General features: G+C 29.1%; 1 protein-coding gene and 1 long non-coding RNA gene across 2 annotated transcripts in view; one reads left to right on the top strand and one right to left on the bottom strand.

Moving 5' to 3' along the window:
- LOC105250458 (Kv channel-interacting protein 1) overlaps window positions 1-3,084 on the bottom strand; it is a 120,493-nt gene extending 117,409 nt beyond the window's left edge. The window contains exons 1-2 of the mRNA XM_025407936.1: window positions 2,994-3,084; window positions 2,830-2,904 (exon numbers count right to left, since the gene is read on the bottom strand). Of these exons, the coding sequence (XP_025263721.1) occupies window positions 2,830-2,904; window positions 2,994-3,084 (166 nt within the window). The remainder of the gene's footprint in view (window positions 1-2,829; window positions 2,905-2,993) is intronic.
- The window catches only part of LOC105250429, an 80,997-nt gene extending 70,427 nt beyond the window's left edge, over window positions 1-10,570 (top strand). Inside the window, exon 3 of the long non-coding RNA XR_889119.3 lies at window positions 9,960-10,570. This is a non-coding gene — a long non-coding RNA (uncharacterized LOC105250429). The remainder of the gene's footprint in view (window positions 1-9,959) is intronic.
- Window positions 10,571-21,533: the final 10,963 nt, after the last annotated feature.

The following is a 21,533-nucleotide window of genomic DNA, read 5'->3' as shown; positions in this document are numbered from 1 at the left end:
TGCCCGCTGATTTGTATCTTAGTGACTGATTTTCTAGTCAATATTTTGCGCCATAAATTAAAATGAGGAGCACAAATAGACTATATCTTTCGGTTGAGACACATGGGTATATCTGATTTAAAAATAAACAGAATATAACAACAACATATATTTTTATTCAAATGCCTTCACTTGAGATTGCTTCACCCACGAGAATATTTTAAACAGCGAGTGCTTTTTATAATTCAACATATGCTTAGTACATAAACGGCTGCAGACTTATGTGATTGCAACATGTACAGAGATCTCAACTCGACAATCGTCATAGTTGTGAAAGCACCTTCGAGCTAAGTAATTTACCCTGAGGATATAACACGATTGTTGCTTGTTTACAACACTCCGTCAAAAGAATGCAAAAACGAAACAAAGATAAGCTCTCGCAAGTATAGAAAATGATCCTACTTGCTGTTATTTAGTTAAATTTAACATGATATTAAAATTAATTAATTCTTACGCTTCTTGAACTTTTGCAATTTACATGTTAATTGCGTGTTATATTATCTTGTACATATTTAAATGAATAATGAATTTTAAAATTGAAAGCACAGAAACATAAAAGGTGAATAATATATAGAGAAATGGCTTAAATTAGGGCTTCAAAAATTAGCTATTAAAATATGTTTAAAATCTAAAATATTTTTAAGAATATAAATTATGTATGTGTCTGCGCAGCACATATCTTGATCCTGTATGTTCAAGCGTTATATTTAATTATACAAATTAACTTGAAATAGTAAAAAGTGGAATCTTTATAAGAGCTGTATAAGATACATAAAGAATTCCAACAGCAGTAATTTCTCAGATGACATTTTACCTTATTTACGGTCATCCATCAGCTAAAATGATAAAAGAAAAGCATTGGAAGGCATAGCTGTAAACAGTTAAGAATCGGCATGATTTTTTCATTTTCGCTCTAAAGGCGAAGTTAATTGTGGCTCCCGGTTAGAATTAATGGAAACGTGGAAGCTGTTTCTGTTAGATAAGAAGACCACTAGGATGGAGATAAATAGTATCATGGCAACGCCTCTGCTTGGTGGTGATTCAGATGTCTTAAGACAAGAAAAAAATAAAAAGAAAAGTTAAAAACAACTATGAGAAGACTTTACTGATTGTAAAATGTTCTCTTATCTTATTTTCCAACAACGAAGATACAGAACAAACGTAATACCTGTTAAATAATTATTGTAAAACATACAACAAATATATGCAAATATTGAGATACTTCTAATATTAATAAATAAAATAAAGCCTTCAATATTGGAATGAAATATTAATTAATTGTCACATGGTATTCGGCTGCGTGTAGTATATTATTGTTGACATACGTGTTTGACTTGACATATTCGTGAAGGAAATTTGTTCAGCAACATCGTGGTTCAGTATATCGAATTATTTTTCGAGAAATGCAATTATTTCTTATGTATATTAATTAGGAATTAAAATCTTGATAAATGTATTTTATGTTATATATATATATATATATATATATATATATATATATTTATATTTATATTTATATTTATATTTATATTTATATTTATATTTATATTTATATTTATATTAGTTTCTAAAATCTATTATTTATAGAAAAAAATATGCGCGTCTGGAACATTGCGTATGGACATTACTATAACAATGTATGCATCTATTTACATTAGATTTTCATAGACAAATTTGACGGTTTATTTTCTTTCCCTTCCCCCCCCCCTCTCTCTCTCTCTCTCTCTCTCTTTAAGTATACAAACTTTAACTATACAGAAACTCTCAGCTCCAGTTAAACTTTTGGAATATTTGAATATTTCATGTGTCTTATCTATAGAAATGATAAATCAATATATTGAAAAATTTCGTACAAGTTCTACTATTAGCAATATATCACCAAAAATGTTGGATTAATAGCATCATGTGTTTGTAAAACATTAAAAAATATTAAAACGAAAATATTTAATATATAAAGTATTTTAAATGCAGAAAAATAAACATTTATTGATGTGTATTCATATTATACATTAGCAAGTCTCAAATTTTTTCTTGATTAATTTGTGGGTTTTATTTAAATGTACTTGATATATAAAGAAAGAAAAGAAAGATTATGTTCTATAAAATATTCTATAAAATATAACATATGAGGAAAGTAACATTAATTTTTTGATTGTTGCATCTTTTTATCTTAAAGTGAAGTATGAATCTATAAAAATAACTTTTATATAAATAAGTAAACTAAATATATAAATTAGTATATATAGATTTAAAAAATGGACATATATAATTATTAATATTTATAATATAATAATAAGAATTATTCTTATTATCATATATATATTATTTGTAACACATGTTAGTAATAATAAATAGTAAAAATAAATAATAAAAAATATATTTATAGAAAAGGTTATATTTTTTAATCTTCTAATTACCGTACGTTGATAAGAATTAAATATAGAGGCAAAATGATTCGTAGAGACATCTAGCGATATGTTTTATATCATTTAAAATTATCAAAAAATATTAAAATATTTTATAATATTAATATTCTTATTTATAAATATATTACATTGCATTTCAAAATTATAAATAAATGAGTTAGGAATTGATGTGTTAAAAGTTAATTAACATTATTTTGCATTAGATTTACATGCCAACTGCTGATAAGTATCATCTTATCTTAAATTACATTATATTTTTTTATTAGTATATGATAAATATTTTATATAGTATATTTTAAAAATTTGCATATTTTATTTCGATAAAAAATTAATTGTTACAAAATATAGGCAATAATATACATACTGTGTAGATGATTTTCATCAGTATCAGATTCTCCTAGATTGTTTCCACCACTTAATATCTTTATTCTACGCCAAGCTACAATGATAAAAAGTTCAACATTTGATAAAGAAACAATCTTTTGTTATTTGTTATTTTATCATATATTTTAAATAGTATTTTCTTACCGTTACTAAAAAGATTTCTTATACCAGGTTTTTCTTTTTTTCTACAGTTTTGATAATTATTTTCTTTTACTGAATTAACGTCTTCTTCCATGGTATAAAAAAGTGTATCTTCAAAAGAGAAAAATCAATATATATATATGTATATATATTTTTATATTAATCAAATAGTGATTACAAAATTATTATATATAAGCATTGATGTATATAACCGTATAACATATTAATATTTGTTATAAATAAAAGTGAAATCTATATAATCATATATAAATAATTAATACATAATATATAATTTAAAATATTAATATATAATTTTAAAATACTTATTAATTACACATATGCATACCCATATAATAAATTACAAATTTTATTCAAAAAATTAAAGAAAACAAGATTGTTTGATTAATATACATTTTTTGTCGTATATTTTATCACTATATTTTATCACTCTATGTGCACTCTATACATTACAATCAAGAAAATATTTTTAGCACAAGGCTTTCATTAGTCTCATGGACATTGCTTGTTTTATTGTCGATATGATATGTTGCAACATATTGCGTTAATAAATATAATAAAATATTATATAAATTTGGTAAAATCAAGACTCATTTCTCTTTTATATTATAATTTTTAATGATATATTAATCTGATTATTTTTAATAAACATCTTCTTAATTGAACACTTAATATTAATTACATTAATTAATAAAACAGAAATTAGTATTAATTTATTAATTAATGTATTTAATCATACATTATCCAGCAAAAATTTATGATGATAACAAATTCTAGCTGCAGGTGTTCTTATTGTTCTTCATCGTGAAAAATTTAATGTTAAATATTTATTATTATTCATATTATTAATAAAATTAAATTATTTAATATTACACCGGTACTTTTGCAATGTTTGAATACATAAAGGCAATTAGGATAATATTAAAATAAAAAATATGAAAAAATTTATGTTGAGATTAAGAAATATTTAAACAAAAATAGCAGAGAGATAAGATATTGTTACATGATAACAGTAATAAATATATATTAAAAATAAAAATTGTCTAGGTTTATCTCTTAATGCATTTTGCACACACACACACATACTAGTATATTTAAATATCTATTTTTAGTATATTTAATACATTTAAACATCTAATTTTAGTATATTTAGTATATTTAAATATTATCTTTAATTTTAGCAGACAATGAATTTAATAATATGTATTAATGTAATATATAATGTGTATTGGTTTATGTCCTGTATTATAAAACAAAAGTTTCATGTTATTTTCGACTAGATTAAAATATTTTGAAATAATTGTAAAATGATTCTATAAGAAAAATAATACACACGTAGATTAACCAAATATATATTTATTAAACTTATAAGAACTAAGCTTATAAGTCTTTCTTAGGGTGTGTGTATGCGTATTACAATCAAACGTAGTAAAAGTAGTAGCTTTAATGTTATACTTTAAATGAAATGTTTTTGTATCAAATAATTCTAAATATTTTATAAAAATATGTACTTTAATGTTTAATTTATTTAGATTTTTTATTTTATTCAAAAATACATGAAAATTGTATAATAAAAGATACCTTTTTATTGCGTCTTCAATCTTATGAATAATTTTTCTTCGATAATACTTTTCTTTGATGAATGCTGCTTTCGAACTTATATTTCACATAAACGTATATAACTTTCATTCGCAGATTATATTAAAAGAAAATTGCTTTCACACCATTTGATATAAATTGTAGAAAGATTTACATTTACATATTTTAAACTGATTTAAACACACACTACATTAATACACACTACATTATTTATTAATACACGCTACATTATTTATGCTAATAATAATATTGTTTAATATACACAAATTAGCACGATTCAGCGATTAAAAATATCGATTTTTATAAAGGCTCTACAATCTCACGTATCAAAAATAATGGAATCGTGAAGTTCATTGAATCAAATGACAGTGTGACACTATATACGCGAATCAATATCACCTTTCGCGAAACGCGCACATCACATCAGTCAAACGACAATAACTTCTCGCGGTGCCGTAGGTGGTTGTAGGATAACCAGAAGCTATTCGCGAATCACTTTAAAACGGTTAGCCAAGTAACCGACAGAAGAGCGATCTTTGGCCAGAAGCCAGATCCTCCTACGCAAATTTGCATTTTTTTTGCTCGCAAGAGGTCAGAGCACTATTCTCTCTTACGTCTTTCCTTAACGTCATCTATTTCATTGATTCTAAATCGAATCACATAAATAATAATTATATATCTCTTAGTTTTTCTACAATATTCAAATAACGAATGAAGTTTCTCGAATATCAGGGATAGTGATACAAAGTTGTTTTCTAAACATATGATCATTGCCATTGCGCGCTGCCAAATAAATTCTACTGTGGTAAATGTTACTTGTATTATTTCAAAATAAACTTAACTATACGGTTATAAGATATTCGCTGCACTAGATTATGTGATAATCATGATACAATTATAAATCATATTTTCGATTTTAATATTTATTAATTTATTAATTTATTAATAAAAAAATAATATATATTATACATGTACATAAACGCGATACTAATCAAACAACATGATTAATAAAAATATGCGCATAAAATGATATAAAAATAAACATACTACATCAAAAGATTAAGATGGAACCTAAGATGTTACTCAAAGAATTCAACAAGTTCCATCGTAATAATAAATCCGTCATAATAAATCTTTTCAACAGACATTCTTGCAAATATTATCAGCGCTATCATCTGAAATGATGTAGCAAAGGCGTGAGAACACGGAATATGTCGGATATTCAGTCTCACTTCAAAGGTAACCTTTTGCTAGACAACGCTTTTTAACTGTAGTTACTCTGTGCCCCCTGCCGTTTTATGCGAGGAGAGGGCGACAGTTTCCAGATAGTAACTGTCGCTGGAGCAATCATCGGTCAACCTACAAGGAAAGCATTTAATATCCTTTAGCGACTTTGCGCTGACTGTGAGCACTGCGCGATCACGCAAGAAAGTTCACTGGTAGACTGTTCACAAGTGGACAGTTAATCTGGTAAATCGGCTTGCCGGCAGTCACACCGGTACTAAGAAATTTATATAGTTGCCTCAATCGTGATAATTGCTCAGCCACCTCGAGTTCGTTCGTTCATCAGATACTGCACTAATTGGATCAATAGCCGATGCCATTGCATCTCTTAAATGGATAGCATAATCGATCAGCTCTTCTTTCAAATCCTCTGCTGATCATGCTTGAGACAAGCATTGCTATGGCAACATTATAAAATAATAAACATATAATAAAATAATAAGCATATAAAATAAATTTTGAAAACACATGCTAAACAATTTCATTCTAATGTCAGAAAACACAGAATAATTATTATAATAACTGCACGCAATGACGTAGTGACGTAGGTAAGCTTTACTTGAAGACAAAGGGAAAAATAAAGCAGCAGGCTCCTGGTAAATGCAGATAAGCATAAATGTTCAAATCAGTTCTGCTTGGAAACCATATGTGCTTTTAAGAAATAATAATAGTTTTAATGTATTGTTCTTTTGAAAAACATTTCGGAATGGAATTACATTTTATTGTAAAAGGGATCCATACCAAAAGAGATTATATCCAAAGTCAAAGTCAATCTCATTTGTAACTTTTTTGAAACTCTTTTGTAACTTTATTTCTATATATATATGAAATGAAAAATCAGATGAATATATAAACTTCTCTTCTATGCTTTCTGTTTTGGAATAAATGTATAGATAATTGAGATACAAAATAAAACGTTTTAGCAAACATTGTTTGCTGCACAATAGCTTATATGTTTAGGACATTTTGTAAGCACATATACAATTCAGGCATAAAATATAAATATATATAACAATAAGCCTTATAACATATGTACAATGATTTCCTAATTTACATCAAGATGTAACGCATTTTGGCAAGCACAAAAAGAACTATATGTATAATCCATCTGATATAAAAATGTGATTGATATTTATAAAAATATCTAAATATAACTAAATCGAAAGGAATTAGGCTCGTTATATATTAAATAACATGATAAGAAACCTAGCGTCTACGAGCCACAGCGGATGGTAAATGCCTGAAAAATTCTTTTTAATTGTACGCGAAATTTTAAACGAAAACAGGGCATATGCATATATTTTACTTGGTGCATTTAACCAAGATATAGATTCTCATTTTTGAGAAATTCTATAAAACCCTCTTTACCCCCCTATACGGGTTTCGCGTACAATTAAAAAGAATTTTTCAGGCATTTACCATCCGCTGTGGCTCGTAGACGCTAGTTTTCTTATCATGTTATCTAAATATAAGTTAAGAAGAAAGTTTATATGTGTAAAGACTATTATTTCCAACATATATTATGATTATTACTTACATTACTAAAAGAAATAAAATACATGGTTGATTAAAACTAACACGTTATAACTTCTTCTTGATTTTCAAATTATTATCATGCAAAAGTGAATAGAAGATACGGATTAAAAAAATAAATTTTTATCAACTCGCTTGCTATCAACAAGATAAGTCGCTATAATACACTAACATAAGTCCATGGAGACATGCATTTCATGGTCTCATGGTTGAACCACAATTTCGCGCTATTCAAGCAAATTTACTTTTCTGTTAATATCGCGTGCATTTACAATCTGTCAAGTGTATACACGCGTTTAATAATGAAGGTAGACTCGACCTCGATTATCAAGCCAATTGTGAAAATCAGATGGCGACGCAAATTATCGGTCGACGATGGTGCAATATATATTCATGATACATTATTTACGCAATTATTTCGTATCTTACATTTCAACCTGTGTAAGAAATATATCCTTTTTTATATTAAAGTAAAAAAAAGAGATAAATTGTCAATTGTTTTCGCGGACGCATAACAATCATTGTGACAATAATCACGTCGGTAATACAAATAATTTTAGAAAAAAAACCATTCAGATCTTAAATACTAATAATATAGCTTTTATTCGATAAGTTATAAATAGCTCGAAATTAAACAGACTTTAGAACCGTGAATTGTATATTAGAATTTTGTTACACACTGCAAAGAAATAAAAAGAAAAAGAGAAAATCATTAAACAAAAAGTGTTTAAAAAATTATTTGTTGAATATATTTAAATAATACATGCATTTGATAGTACTTAATTAATTATTGAAAAATATTTTAATAAAAATAATATTTATTATAATATTATAATATTATACCAACTGCCCGAATTATTTCATAGAACTATTGTGCTATTTTTAAATATAACTATACATATAGTTGACAAAGAATCGAGTCAAAAGAAGGTATGGAAACTAACGTCTTCCATTTTGCCACTATTATAGATATATATCATATATATACATATGCATACACGCACACATATATTTATATACACATTCACACAGAACATAATTTTTATAAATATTTTATAGTATATATTATATATAAATATACATTCACTATATCTATATTTTTAGACTATCTTTCCATTCTGTTATCCTGTTTCTGTATTCCTGCATGCTAGCAATATTTTTAATCTTTCTTTCTAACTTTTCTTTACACATGCATCCAGTATCCGCTTTCACACTAAAAATTTCATTTATAACTTTTGGTATCTTTAGTTTCCTGGCAGTCTTACAATCGATTCATATAGTTACCTTCAGAATAATTAACATCTGGCGAGCAGATGACGCTTTCCGTAACTATGGACCTTACGAGCCTTGTCTCTTCTATAAATAAATTTGTAAACTTTATTGCATGTCAATTTTATTCTTTGTTCAAGCGATTCAATATTTACATACATACATAATTCACACTCGTAACACATCGAGATTCATTCTGCTCGAGCTTTGAATAAAAATAAATTGAAATCTAATCATTGTGAAGTTTCATTATCATAACTGAGATCATTCACAGAAGTAAAAGAAGTCTTGCACAAATGGAAATCCCGGAAGAAGGAAACTTGGCGAGCGCACAACTGTAATTTAAGTACAAAGAGAAAAGAAGAAGGTTTCTATCGTAAAGGGAAGAAGCATCGAACTCGCGCAATAAATTAATGCCGCTCCTTTAGTTAGTCCTTTAGTTAAATTAAATTAATTACGCCAATAGTAGTTACTCTTAAGGCGCATCAATGTATCTTGCACTAAACGGTGCCATCGCTTTTTATATACGAACTTCTCCCTTTATGTCCCTCGTCATTTATCATTTTCTTTTTTTTTCTCTCTTTCAACGTAGCTCGTACCTCATTCTTACACGACGACAGCATTATATGTGCTATGCTATCGACAATAGTTACTTCCATTGACTATCTGTAAAAGCGTGAAACATGTGTGTTCGCACACAAGCAAATATAATTAGATTCTTATTTTTGTAGGGATAGAAGACCAACACGCATATCACATCCATATTTGTCGTTAGAACTGTCGTATTAAAGCAATCGAATACCACCATTCAATTTAATTACGGATGCAAAAATTGCTGCCGAGTTTACAATTTATTCTAAAAAATATAAAATAGCGCGTAACTTAAAATTTTTGTTTATGATACTTATTTGAACATATGCTTCTTCTATTGAATGATATAAAAATACATGTAAAATTAACACGCTTGAAGTCCATAAGTCCAATAAAAAATTATTAAATAGTTTTAAAATATATATCTTTTTCCTCTATTAATCTATTAGAGATTACTTAGATATTGATTCTATGATAATTTGCTCCTTTTATAGCAGCTTATTTTTAAGTCTCTAAATCAATGAACGATGTATTTCAATCAAAGGAACAAATCTTGCTATCGAATGGTGCTTAGAATATAAAATGATAGATAAAACTGTACACATTTATTGTCGCTGATCTTGAAAACTTTTAGTAAAATTTTACAATATTTAATCCAATAAAACTATTTTTCAGGAAATCGAAGATAGGAAAGATAACTCGATAAGAATCACTGAGGGGAAATGAGTGCAGGAGGGGTGAAGCGCGCGGCATGGAAGCGACGAAGAGAGAAATGAGAAGGAAAACGCGACGATGCAACGCAATGTAGCAGGGAGATGCGAGGAGGAGGCCGTTTGTCGGGCATACCTTGAGGCCACCCTGGCGTCTAATTGCGTGTAATGCACTCTCGACTTGCCAGGCCTCTCGAGTTACCGCCAGAGGAGAGCCTGGCGAAAAACTCGGGTCGCGAGGCAGCAAAACGCCGACGATCGCGGGGACGCGGTGCTATGTCCGGAACGCTCGGACCCACACGATGTGATGGAGAACGGGGACGGCGAGGACGGCGACGCCCTCCAGGACGTCGATCCCCCTCGTACCACCGTGTCGTTGATTCTCCTCATATCATGATGTCGCGACTGACGAGGACGCGTCTTTTCCGTCCTCGGTCCGCGTCGCGCCTCTTTCTGGAATGTCTTGACTGCTAAAATAAAGACGTGTTCTTCACCATGCTAAATCTTCGCTCGGACGAAATCCCTTCTGTCGCGAATTCTCTCGAGCTTCGAAAAAAATGCGAACGCCAAAAAGACGCCCGAAGACGTACTGATGTGGAGAAAGTAACTCTATCATATCGGAAGTAAAGCGATTCATATTTGTATTATATTCGGCTAATACGTATATTATTAATGTATTATTAAATATATTATATATTAATTAATTATTGAATCAAATATATTATTAAATATAAGTATATTAATTAATTATTGAATCATCAATTCAAGAAAATTAAACATAGTGAAAATGTGAATAAAGATACTGGGTGTTAAAAACACCGCGTGAAAAATGAATGAAATGTTAAATCATTTGAAACTGAATATTTTTTCTATTATATCTACACGCATCCGTATTCCATATATGGGCTCCTTCGAAATATTGTTTCGAAATATTTCTATAAAATGAGAGTATCACTTATATGGGGATTCGAGAATGAGTTGAAGACATATCATTCGAATCCCGAGAGCGGCATCCTTTAATTGCGGAACGATCGTCTCGAAACTCTCTGAAGAAGCAGAGGGAGAGGGATGTCCGGTGGAGCGAGAACTACGACCGCGATTATTTAGCGCAGCTAAGATCTGTCGGTACGGGTTTTTTGTCGCGCGAGAGCTTATTATGAATAATGATTTATGTCTTGTCTGTGCCGGTATAGGGGTGTTCCTCTAGAGAGCGAATGAACGAGGAGGCGAGATAAAGACGGGCTTACGGTGACGTTACGCGACCGAAGGAGATGTATAGAAGGGTTAATAACAGTCGCGTGTTGTAATACCTACCATTATCCACAAACCGACCGCCTAACAAGCTACCTGCTAATAATACACGACGGCACAACATACACGATCACGTGCGTGATCTTTTTACTTGGACCTTATCGAGTTTTTGTCATTTCGATTGCTAACCGCGGCGCGATATCATATGTCGATCGATGAATGAGCTACGGACACTAAGTCGACGAAAAAATGCAAATTAGAAATGTAAATGCTAATCTAATCATTCGTTGTTTATACAATAGCGATCAAATGTGTTGCATTACTCCCAAAAATGCAAAAAACGCAAAGTAAATAAATAAGCTTTTTATATCTTTTCTCCTCAATCGTTTTGCTCTCATATTCATAAAATTATTAAAGTATAAAATATTTATTATACTGGGCTAGAATAATAAAAAATCGATCAAATTTATGCACAAAAGATCACTCTATAAAAATTAATCAGTGACCAAGCAATTATGTCCGTTTCGAATAAATCATTCATCTGTCATTGATATTGGCGATCTGAAAGTGAAATGTAGAATAATTAAAACAACCAAATAGAGGAAAAAATGAGGAAAAAACAGCTTTTACCGAAGAATAATAATTCATCGACTGCTTTCGTATAATATTTTCATGAAGCTTTTGAAACGTTCTATTTGCAAACGTAAATTCAAAATTGTTTTATAATCAACCAATTAAAATTCTACCACATTATCATATTATTTATAAAAATACATGCTTTTTGAAATATCCTTATCGTATATTATAAATTATCCTATTATAAATTAAATCAAGCGATGATGTTCTGAACATTCTTACATGGATTATTAAGTTTTTTGTGTAATAAAAATGAATTTCAGAGATGGATAAAACTGGTTTTGAAAATAAGCTCTTTAGTTCTTTATAACCTTTTAGTGCTTATAGAAAACAGGTAATATGCTTAGAATGTTTCTGATCGTTTTAACATCAGGATGGTTGACTTCCATCTATGCGTGTACACGGCGTGTTTGTCCGTCAGTCAGTCGCAATTACGGATCGGGACCGGACCGAGAAAAACGTCCTGTGCATCGCTTGCCAATTACTGAAAGGAAGGGCAAGGGAGATTCCAATTTGTTGCAAACATCTCTCAACGAAGGGCGGAAGCGGCACGGAAGGGTGTGGCGGCATTCGACGATCGCGAATCGCGTGGCTATTCCGAGTTTTGCACTCTTGATTTTGAATTCTTTAAGAGCACATGAAACACACATATGTACATTGTATAGTTTATAAAATTCCTTATTTCGTGACGCCAATTTTACAGAAATTTGCGACCTTATACTTATTCCATAAAGAGAGAGAAAGAAAGAGAGAGATATAGAGAGCACATCAATCTTTTAGAATAAACAGGACTATTTTTTTCACGATTCAAAATTTGAGAGCGGAAAATTTTGCTAATATAAGTGATGAGTGCGCTTCAATCAAGTTGCAACTGACCTTTAAGTAACAGTAAACAATACGGCGAGACAATATAGGCGGACAAGAGCGTTGGATGATCAAAAATGCAGCGCGGGTTCCGTGCCGACGTTCTTTGTCGGCGAACTCGTGCGAGCAAATGCAAAAGGTTTTGAATGTAGTTGAAACGGCACAAGCTGGCATGAAAGGTGTACGCTAGAGAGCGACGTCTGCTGACGCAGTCCGGGGCTTCCTCTTTGGCCAGACTTCCTGTCGGAAACGATCGTCGGGATTCACACAAGATAGGTGCTCATTCCAATGATGTGATTTAATATCGCGTGCGTGGTGCACACGCCCAAAAATATAAAGGTACTTCATTGCTTTGCACCTCTCATTTATTACATTTGAAAACGCCTTTAATTAAACGATTTAATACGAAATATAATAAATATTATGAGATACATTTTCGTACAACGTGTCAAATCGATATTTTATTAATTATGCATATTATGTATCATTATAAATATGTAATTATTAATTTTTTTTAAACTTCTCGAAACAACTTTTAATATTTATATAATATAAAATTCATATTTTTGTACATTTTCAGTGTATGGATAATTTTCGAAAATAATAGTGCACTCTCTCCTATATTTTGATAAAAAATTATGCAATTTCTTTTTTTTTCTCTTTCTCTCTTTTGCTGATTATACATATAGCTTTAACAAAAAAAATTTGCATCAATGAATAGAAGTCAAGTAGTAAAGTCAAGAACACTGAATGAATAGATTAAATGGAATGTCATTGAGAACCGTCATGAATCGTAAATGCAATACCACGTCTACGGCATTAGACGGAGTCTTACGCACACGTCATTGCGCAAATGTTCTTTTACTATATCTCAATAATAATCGATACAGTTTTAAGAACTCTGAATGAAAGACCGTTGAAGAATGAATATCATTGATTAGTAAAGGAGATTCTTAATATGCGTTTCGTGCGATATATAATGTTCGATGTTTCACTAATTTGATACTGTCACCGTAGGTGGTCGAAGAAGGTGCGGCGTATTGAGTAACGCCGAAAATCACATCTTCGTGCATCAACATCCGGAGGAAGATGCCTCGCTTGTGCATATTAATTATGCTACTTGACAATGCTAATTAATTCTTCTAATTAATTAGCCGACGTATATAGCGTACTGTTCACGTCTCCACTTAAATATGATAAACATGATAGACGATCTATTATGTTTAATGCACGAGATCTCTTCGATGTTCGTATCTAAATCTTTTTTATTGAATAAAAAATACAAAACAATCCAGATTTTTTCTACTTAGTCTGATGAACTGCACATCTTATAGAATATGGTACCATCTAACTATAAAATCTTTTAATGTAAGGAAAAGTAAATCTATTCCATTCACTACATTTTTATTAGACGTATTTATAGGAAAAGAATCGATAGCAAATGAAAACAGACAAATCAATGAATAGAAAGAAGATTGACACAAGTGAAGTGAGTTTATAATATTACAACAAAATTTAGAAAAATTTTTTTTAGCTTATACGATCTTCTATGAATATCTATATAGTAAAATATCGTCTGCAATTAATACTTTTTTTTAATATGAGATAATATATTATAACTGATATATCAATTAAAATATAAGTTTAGGGTTGAACAATGAAACTATGAAGTTTGTTTATCTAATAAAAAATTAAAAAATTGTATTAGGTACATAGAAAAGTTTTATCCTGGAACAAAGTATTGAAAAATAACTGGACGGTCAGTAGTCACGTATAAATCTCTCTATATCTTAAATTTTTTTATCGAGCATAAATAAGTATATTGAAAAGTTCATTGTTAATTATAAACGCGGTCCGATACCAGAAGAGCGACGAGTTGTGACAACTTCTTGGAAAAGATTAGGCATCGTTAGCGGCCTTCGCCGGACATCGACCCGCTACCGGTAGTTGGTACTTTCTTTCTCAGACTCTGTTGTGCGTGTGTTTCAAGATGTTGTTGGTCCAGACATCGAATGTTTCCGTATCGAACCAGAAAGACGGCTGGTTCTCGGCCAAACACTTGACAACCGCTAGATCATGCCGCAAATGTCACGCAAACCCGCCGCCTTAGTCCATCGCAGTAAACAAAAGTGGCAATATTGAACAATATTAAAATCAAAAATAATGTGTGATTTTTATATTTCTTAAATTTCTATTTTTCAAATTTGAAATTTATTTATTTATTTCTCTTTTAAAAGTTAATTTTATTACGTGTCATAATACAATTTACATTTTTACAATTTAATAATTGTATACAAAGTATGAAATTTAAGAAATTATTTCGGTATAACATTTACTTTTTTTACTGGAAGTACATATTTAGATTAAAGAATTTCCACTTCAGAATAAATGCACATAATATGATGTAAAATTCACAATATAATATTTATTACTTTGATTGGAAGAAATACGGTCCTTGTATCCAAAAACATTGAAATCTTCGAGTCAGCGATTATGGATCGAGCAACATGAAACGTTAAACACGATTTCAATGAGGAGAATAGCATCGCTTTGTTGACACTAATCAATGCTTACCATGCTGATTGCAACATTACAAAATCTGCATTATTCTTGCTCAAATAAAGCTTATGACGTACCTAACAAAATATGCTACGACATTTAATCTTTAATATCTTGAAAATTATCTAATTTATAATACTAATAATTATTATAATAACAATATTCTAATTAATATTTGCAATTTTATCTCCACAGTTTGTAATCTTTTCCCTGTCGATCTTTCTTAATCATTCACCTACTTTTTTATTTTTTTTGCTCTGCTATGTAGTCCACCATTTTGTCCTGATGTTGCAATAATAATGGCTACCCGTTGCATATTTTCCGCAGCACGCTCCATTCGTTGGAGAAGTATGGTTTGACCTTCCAGAGTATCTTGGTTTAAATAATTATCTGATGCTATAACATTTTTTTTAATTTCAAACTTTGCTAAAGATTGATAAACATTGTACACATTTCTATCGAAAATAAATTTGTATGTTGTATTGTTTTTGTTCGATTTAGCATGTAAATATCTCTCTCTTGACAATTTCATTCAAACCATTTAAATGCGGATGGTAGTTTTAATATTGTCACGAGAAATATTGATAGTGACCTGGGCTACTAGGACAATAATTTATCTGCTTTGACAGCATCCTTTTGGTCCAGGTACTGATCTCTCTGAGGTTGTTGAGGCGTGGCGTTGTTGGATACTGGTTCTACCATTGGCTGGTCGTACCATTTATACCATTCACGAACACCGATGTGCTTACTACGATACTTTTCGACAAGCATGTTATCGATCGTCCCATGACTACGTCAAAGTCATTGAGAACTTGACATATGCAACTGGATGCAATCGTCATATATTTTATACGACAGAATTTATGTATTTTACTCTTAAAATTTTTGAAAATTTAAAAATGTATGTGTGCGAATAGAGAAACCAATTCATACAATATCATTTATCGTATTTAAAAAAAAAATGCATATCTATCAATATTGTAATTACAATAATAAATACATCAAATACATTAAACACACACACAAAAAGAATTATATCAAAAAATACATTACCATATTTATTCTGGTATTTTAATATATATTTTATATACGCGAGACTATATTATCATATATTACAATGTCACGATATTACACACAACGCGGCAATGTACCGATTATAAATAAGCTTTGTGTGTGTGTATTTTGACATGGTACAGAATTACTACATATTGCATATGCATTGCGTAATGCATATGCAGAGAGAGGAATAAATGTGTATATAAAATAATACTGTACCGTTACTCGGTTTTTTCTAGGACAAGGTGGCCTCTCATAGGATACTTCTCGCGCGCGCTGTATACGAGACTAAACTCGCGGAAAACATGGACTGGTTCCGCGTAAACTACCGTCTATTCTAGCAAATCATGAAAATTCATAGGAATTGCTTCCCGGGATCGAGTTACGAGACGACCTCGTAGCTTTTCTACGAAGCGACAAAGCTGAACGAACCGAAACCAACCGGACTGCCTACTGATGGAAAAAGTGATAGCTCACTAGTTCTAAAGTTCTAAATAAATTATTCATACGCAGCACGTGCATTTTCCGATAATGATCGACAAACAGATTTGGATCTTAAGCTGAACGTATGATTGCGATTAAAATTATTAAAATAAATATCTGATAAATATAATTTTTATTAGATAGTTCACACACTTTAAATTCTTACTTTTTGTTGAAAAATATATATTTTATATACGTAAGTGCATATTTTATTTTTAATTAACAATAATTAAATTTAAAATTTTTTTAAACATATATATATAACTAAAATTTATTTTCTTTTTTCTGAAATAATATTTCTTATCATCATGCATTAGTCTTTATAATCAAAATATTAAGTATTGGATAATAAGCTGTGATTTCATAAAAATGAACTGTTACCTAATAAAATACTAAATGTAATTAAATAAATAAAATGTAATAAAATACTAAATAAAATTTGATGGTAAAGTGTCACATTTAAATTTTAATATAAGTTATGTATAGTTCATTGACTTTTTGCAAAAATTGACATAATATCGATATTATAAAAAATGACATCTTCTTTGATTTTTATTATTCTGAAAATAAAGGATTCAAGCAATGATTACACTGCATTTCAAATAAAAACGTGGAATATCAGGGTCTGGGATTTATAAATATTATCGATGATCATTAATACAGGAAAAAAACGAATAGATTGTGTGATTTAAGATTAAATAAATGTTCGATTTAATGATACAAGATTGATGATAAAATCACGAAAAAATGCGTAATTAATTGTTAATTTCTATATTTATCGATAATCGAAGACTAAGGGGACTTTTTTTGATCGAACAGATCGTTAGGTAAATTTCCAGTCTTGCGAAGATGTGAGCAATACTATTCAATAAAAACATCTACACACTGTTTGTATTCTGTAGATTTCCATTAAGTTTTAAATGAAAAACGTCATGCAAAACAACGATTATAGATTGTATAATTAATGTTTTCCATAGTATTATCTATCAATCAATCGAAAAAAAAATTATAGCCAGGCTAAATATATTGAACTCGTTTATCTAATCAAAACAGTTTTTTTAATATTTCTTTGCAGTAAACTTGATGACTATGATGACTAAAATGATTCATTGTATATTTTGTAAATATATAAGTACTATTGTATAAATTTATAATATGAATACGTTATTATAAAAATAAAAAATATATTTTAAAAAAACACAATAGATTAGACAAGATAGCTATATATTCTTATACAAATTCTTTACTATCCCTTATTTCTAACAAAACAATTTCTTGTTACTTATAATTATTACTTATTTAATATTATATAATCATTTAATTAAATATGAAATTATATTATATATTAAAGAATTTATGTAACTATATATTCATAAAAAATACTTCTAATTTATTAAATAAATAAAAAATCTTTAGAAATTTTAGAAATTTTAGAAATTTTAGAAATTTAATATATTTTCTAAACTAATTTCTAAACGTTTCGTAATACTTGCTAAGTATACAATCGGTAAGTTTGACCCAAAGTCTGCTCAGCGTTTAATTTTAGATCTATGCAATAGATGCATAAAAGTAGCAACTATGAAGTAAATTCTCAGACTTCTATAAATGAATTGACATGCTGTTCATTTTAATAGCACCATAATCATGAAATGATCATGAAATATCTTATTTAAACAAAACAGTTTTGTATTTGCGTATATAATTTTTTCCTAAACATTTATAAAAATAATTAATGGACTGCATTATAAATAATTAATTATTAGAAAATTTAGTTTTTAGATATAACATAGATTGAGTACAAAGAGAACAACATTTAAACAATTAAATTTAATATAATTTCTGCTTTTCATTAAAAAACACTAAATATTTTGCTGATGTTAAAAAAAATAGTATTATTATATTAAATTAATTAATTTAATTAATTAGATATTTAAACTTTTATAATAGAGAGAGAGATATATACCTATTTTTATTATTTTATATATATTTTAAAAAGAAAATTTAATTTGATACAGATTTTTGATCTGATAGAGTTTATGTACAGATAATATAACAATTCACATCTTCTACAATATCTAACTATATATATAAGCAACTTACGTGTCATAAACCGGTTTGTTAATAGATGTTTTTAGAGCGGTTAGTAAATATCTTCTGATTAGCAATTATTACGTAAGTCTTGGCATAATTTTCATCTCCTGCGTGCAACTCTGTTCAACAATTTACATGTTGCACTCATTAAAATATGAAGTATAATATATTATTATAGAATTAGATATTTTTAAAAAAAGATATTTTTAATAAAATAAGATATAAATAGCATTCTTCAAACATGCAAAACAAAGATATTTAATAAAATGTCTTTAAAATGCTTCTAGAGTATTTTGTAAACAATATTTTTCAATGAAAAATAAGAACTCCAAAAATAATCTTTTAAGGAGTGTTTTTATTCAGATTATATAATATTTTAATCACAAAAATAATTACAATATTAACACAAAAGATTTAGTTATTAATTAACAAAACTCTTCATATTTGTAATGTTTATACGCTTTATAGCGTAGTTTGCATGCTTCTATAATTAATGTACAATATACCTGCTGTTCTATATCAATTATAATGAAAATAGAAGCCAAATTTATTCACGTAGTTTGATTATCATTGTCGGAAATTTGGCGTGTTCACTGTTTCGCTTTCCGAGGTACAATCTCGTGCGCGTACATTGCGTGGGATTCATGCATACGTCTGCACGCTACTTTCCATGTATATATAAAGTTTATTCAGGAGAAGAATGACGGGGATATGGAGAGAGAAAGAAAAAGAGAGATAGAACGCGTGCGAAGGCCCCACCACGCAATCACACATCAAAGACGCATATTTATGTACTAGCGCGGAGGAGGCACACCTACACACACGCTAATACCAATACATGACAAACCGCTAGACCGATATAATCAACCGCGTTGTTCTCCACGGTCTCTCGCCACGGCAGTCCACGATCACTCCATTCACGAACTTCTTAGTCAACGTTATCTCGCGCTTTCGCGGAAAAAAAATAACATACGTTTTTTGCTCGTATCGTTTTTTCGTCGGAAGTGCTTCCCGGGGAAGAGACCATCGGTCAAGGTAAAGAAGACACCTTGTGGATCTGTCGTACTCCACTACGGTGCCGTTCGCGCCGGTGACACCGTTACTCCGTCCTTGAGGAGATACCAGCTGCGTGAGGAACATCGCGAGTCGCGCCGCGAAGTCGCAGTACGTTCACGTTCGTCGGGTTGCTTCCTGTCCGCGAATATCGTTAGGAGATTCCACGCTGCGCGTGCAAGAGATTCCGATTTACGATAGTTCGACTAATCTATTGGCTCCAAGGAACGCTAGTCCACGAGATATAGAGGCAAAAGTAAGACTTTATGAAATTTTAATTGAATAGGCAATATATATGTACACATATATGTTTCTAGGAGTTATATAATTCATATCGATTTGATCTAGTACGCGGAGCTGATTTGTTTACATTTATGACTAATTGACTGACTTGATTATTGGAAAATAATCTATACTTATATTTATTGCTGCAGTTTTTGTGACTAAGATAGTAACATTTTTGTAACAATCAAAATTTGAACTTATTTTTAAAATTATTAAACATTTTTACACAATTTTCTAAACATTTATAATAAATGCGGTAAAAAACTGACTCAATAGGCTTCTTAATTTGTTTAAAAAAATTTACATTATTCTAATAATATCTCTCTCTCATATATGTAAATAAAATATAAAAGTTACTCATAAAATTTAAATATAAAAAAAGAGTTAAAACAATTACTATTATTATTTATTTATTATTATTATCATTAATTGTTTTTATTTTTCTGGAAATTAGTGATTTTAAATTTTTTATTTAAATGTAAGTTGTAATTTAAAATTCAAAATTTGAAATTGATTAATGATTTATATGAAAAGCAAGTTTTTTTGACTAGGTTCGACGTTGGTACACAGATAATATCACGCACAATGTAGCTCGTTCATTAATTCTTAGAAGCATGTTAAATGAATTCAATTGACAATATAAATGTCTCATGTGAACGACCTAAATACCATTTGATAATCGCAGGCAATATCAAGGAATATATTTACTATTAAATATAATTAAAACCATAGAAGAAAAAACGCAACGTCTAGTATAAAATAGATCTATCAATTATATAATAAAAAATATAATTTTTTTATTTATAAAATTTTTAACATAAATTATTAATATAATTTATTTCATTAATTTTTGTATCTTTATATCTTTAAAAATTTTTAATGTACTTTACATAGGGTGTTTGTAAATTATTTTAAATAACATAGAAATTATTATAATTTTATGTTATTTTACTTAATAAGGAAAAAGAAAAAGAAGTTCATTTTATTCAAATGTATCTAATCATAAATCAAATTTTGATTATTCAGAAATACTATTATTTTCAGGAATATTATTTGCTTAATACATCATATGCAAATATAGCTTTATTATTCAAATTTTAGAAACTTATTCCTTGTAACATGCATCTATACTTTTATATGTAAGTGCTGTAATCAAAATTTTTTGTATTATATGATTCATATAATAATTATATTCAATAATTATTTTCATGTAAATTTATTATAATACTTATTTATACATTACACATCGAAAATATATCAA

This window comes from Camponotus floridanus, unplaced genomic scaffold (genome assembly GCF_003227725.1).
Source record: "Camponotus floridanus strain SB8 unplaced genomic scaffold, Cflo_v7.5 scaffold1, whole genome shotgun sequence".
Classification (NCBI taxonomy): Eukaryota; Metazoa; Arthropoda; class Insecta; order Hymenoptera; family Formicidae; genus Camponotus; species Camponotus floridanus.
Note: the sequence above shows the minus strand (reverse complement) of the source record. Positions and strands in the feature narration are given on the sequence as shown.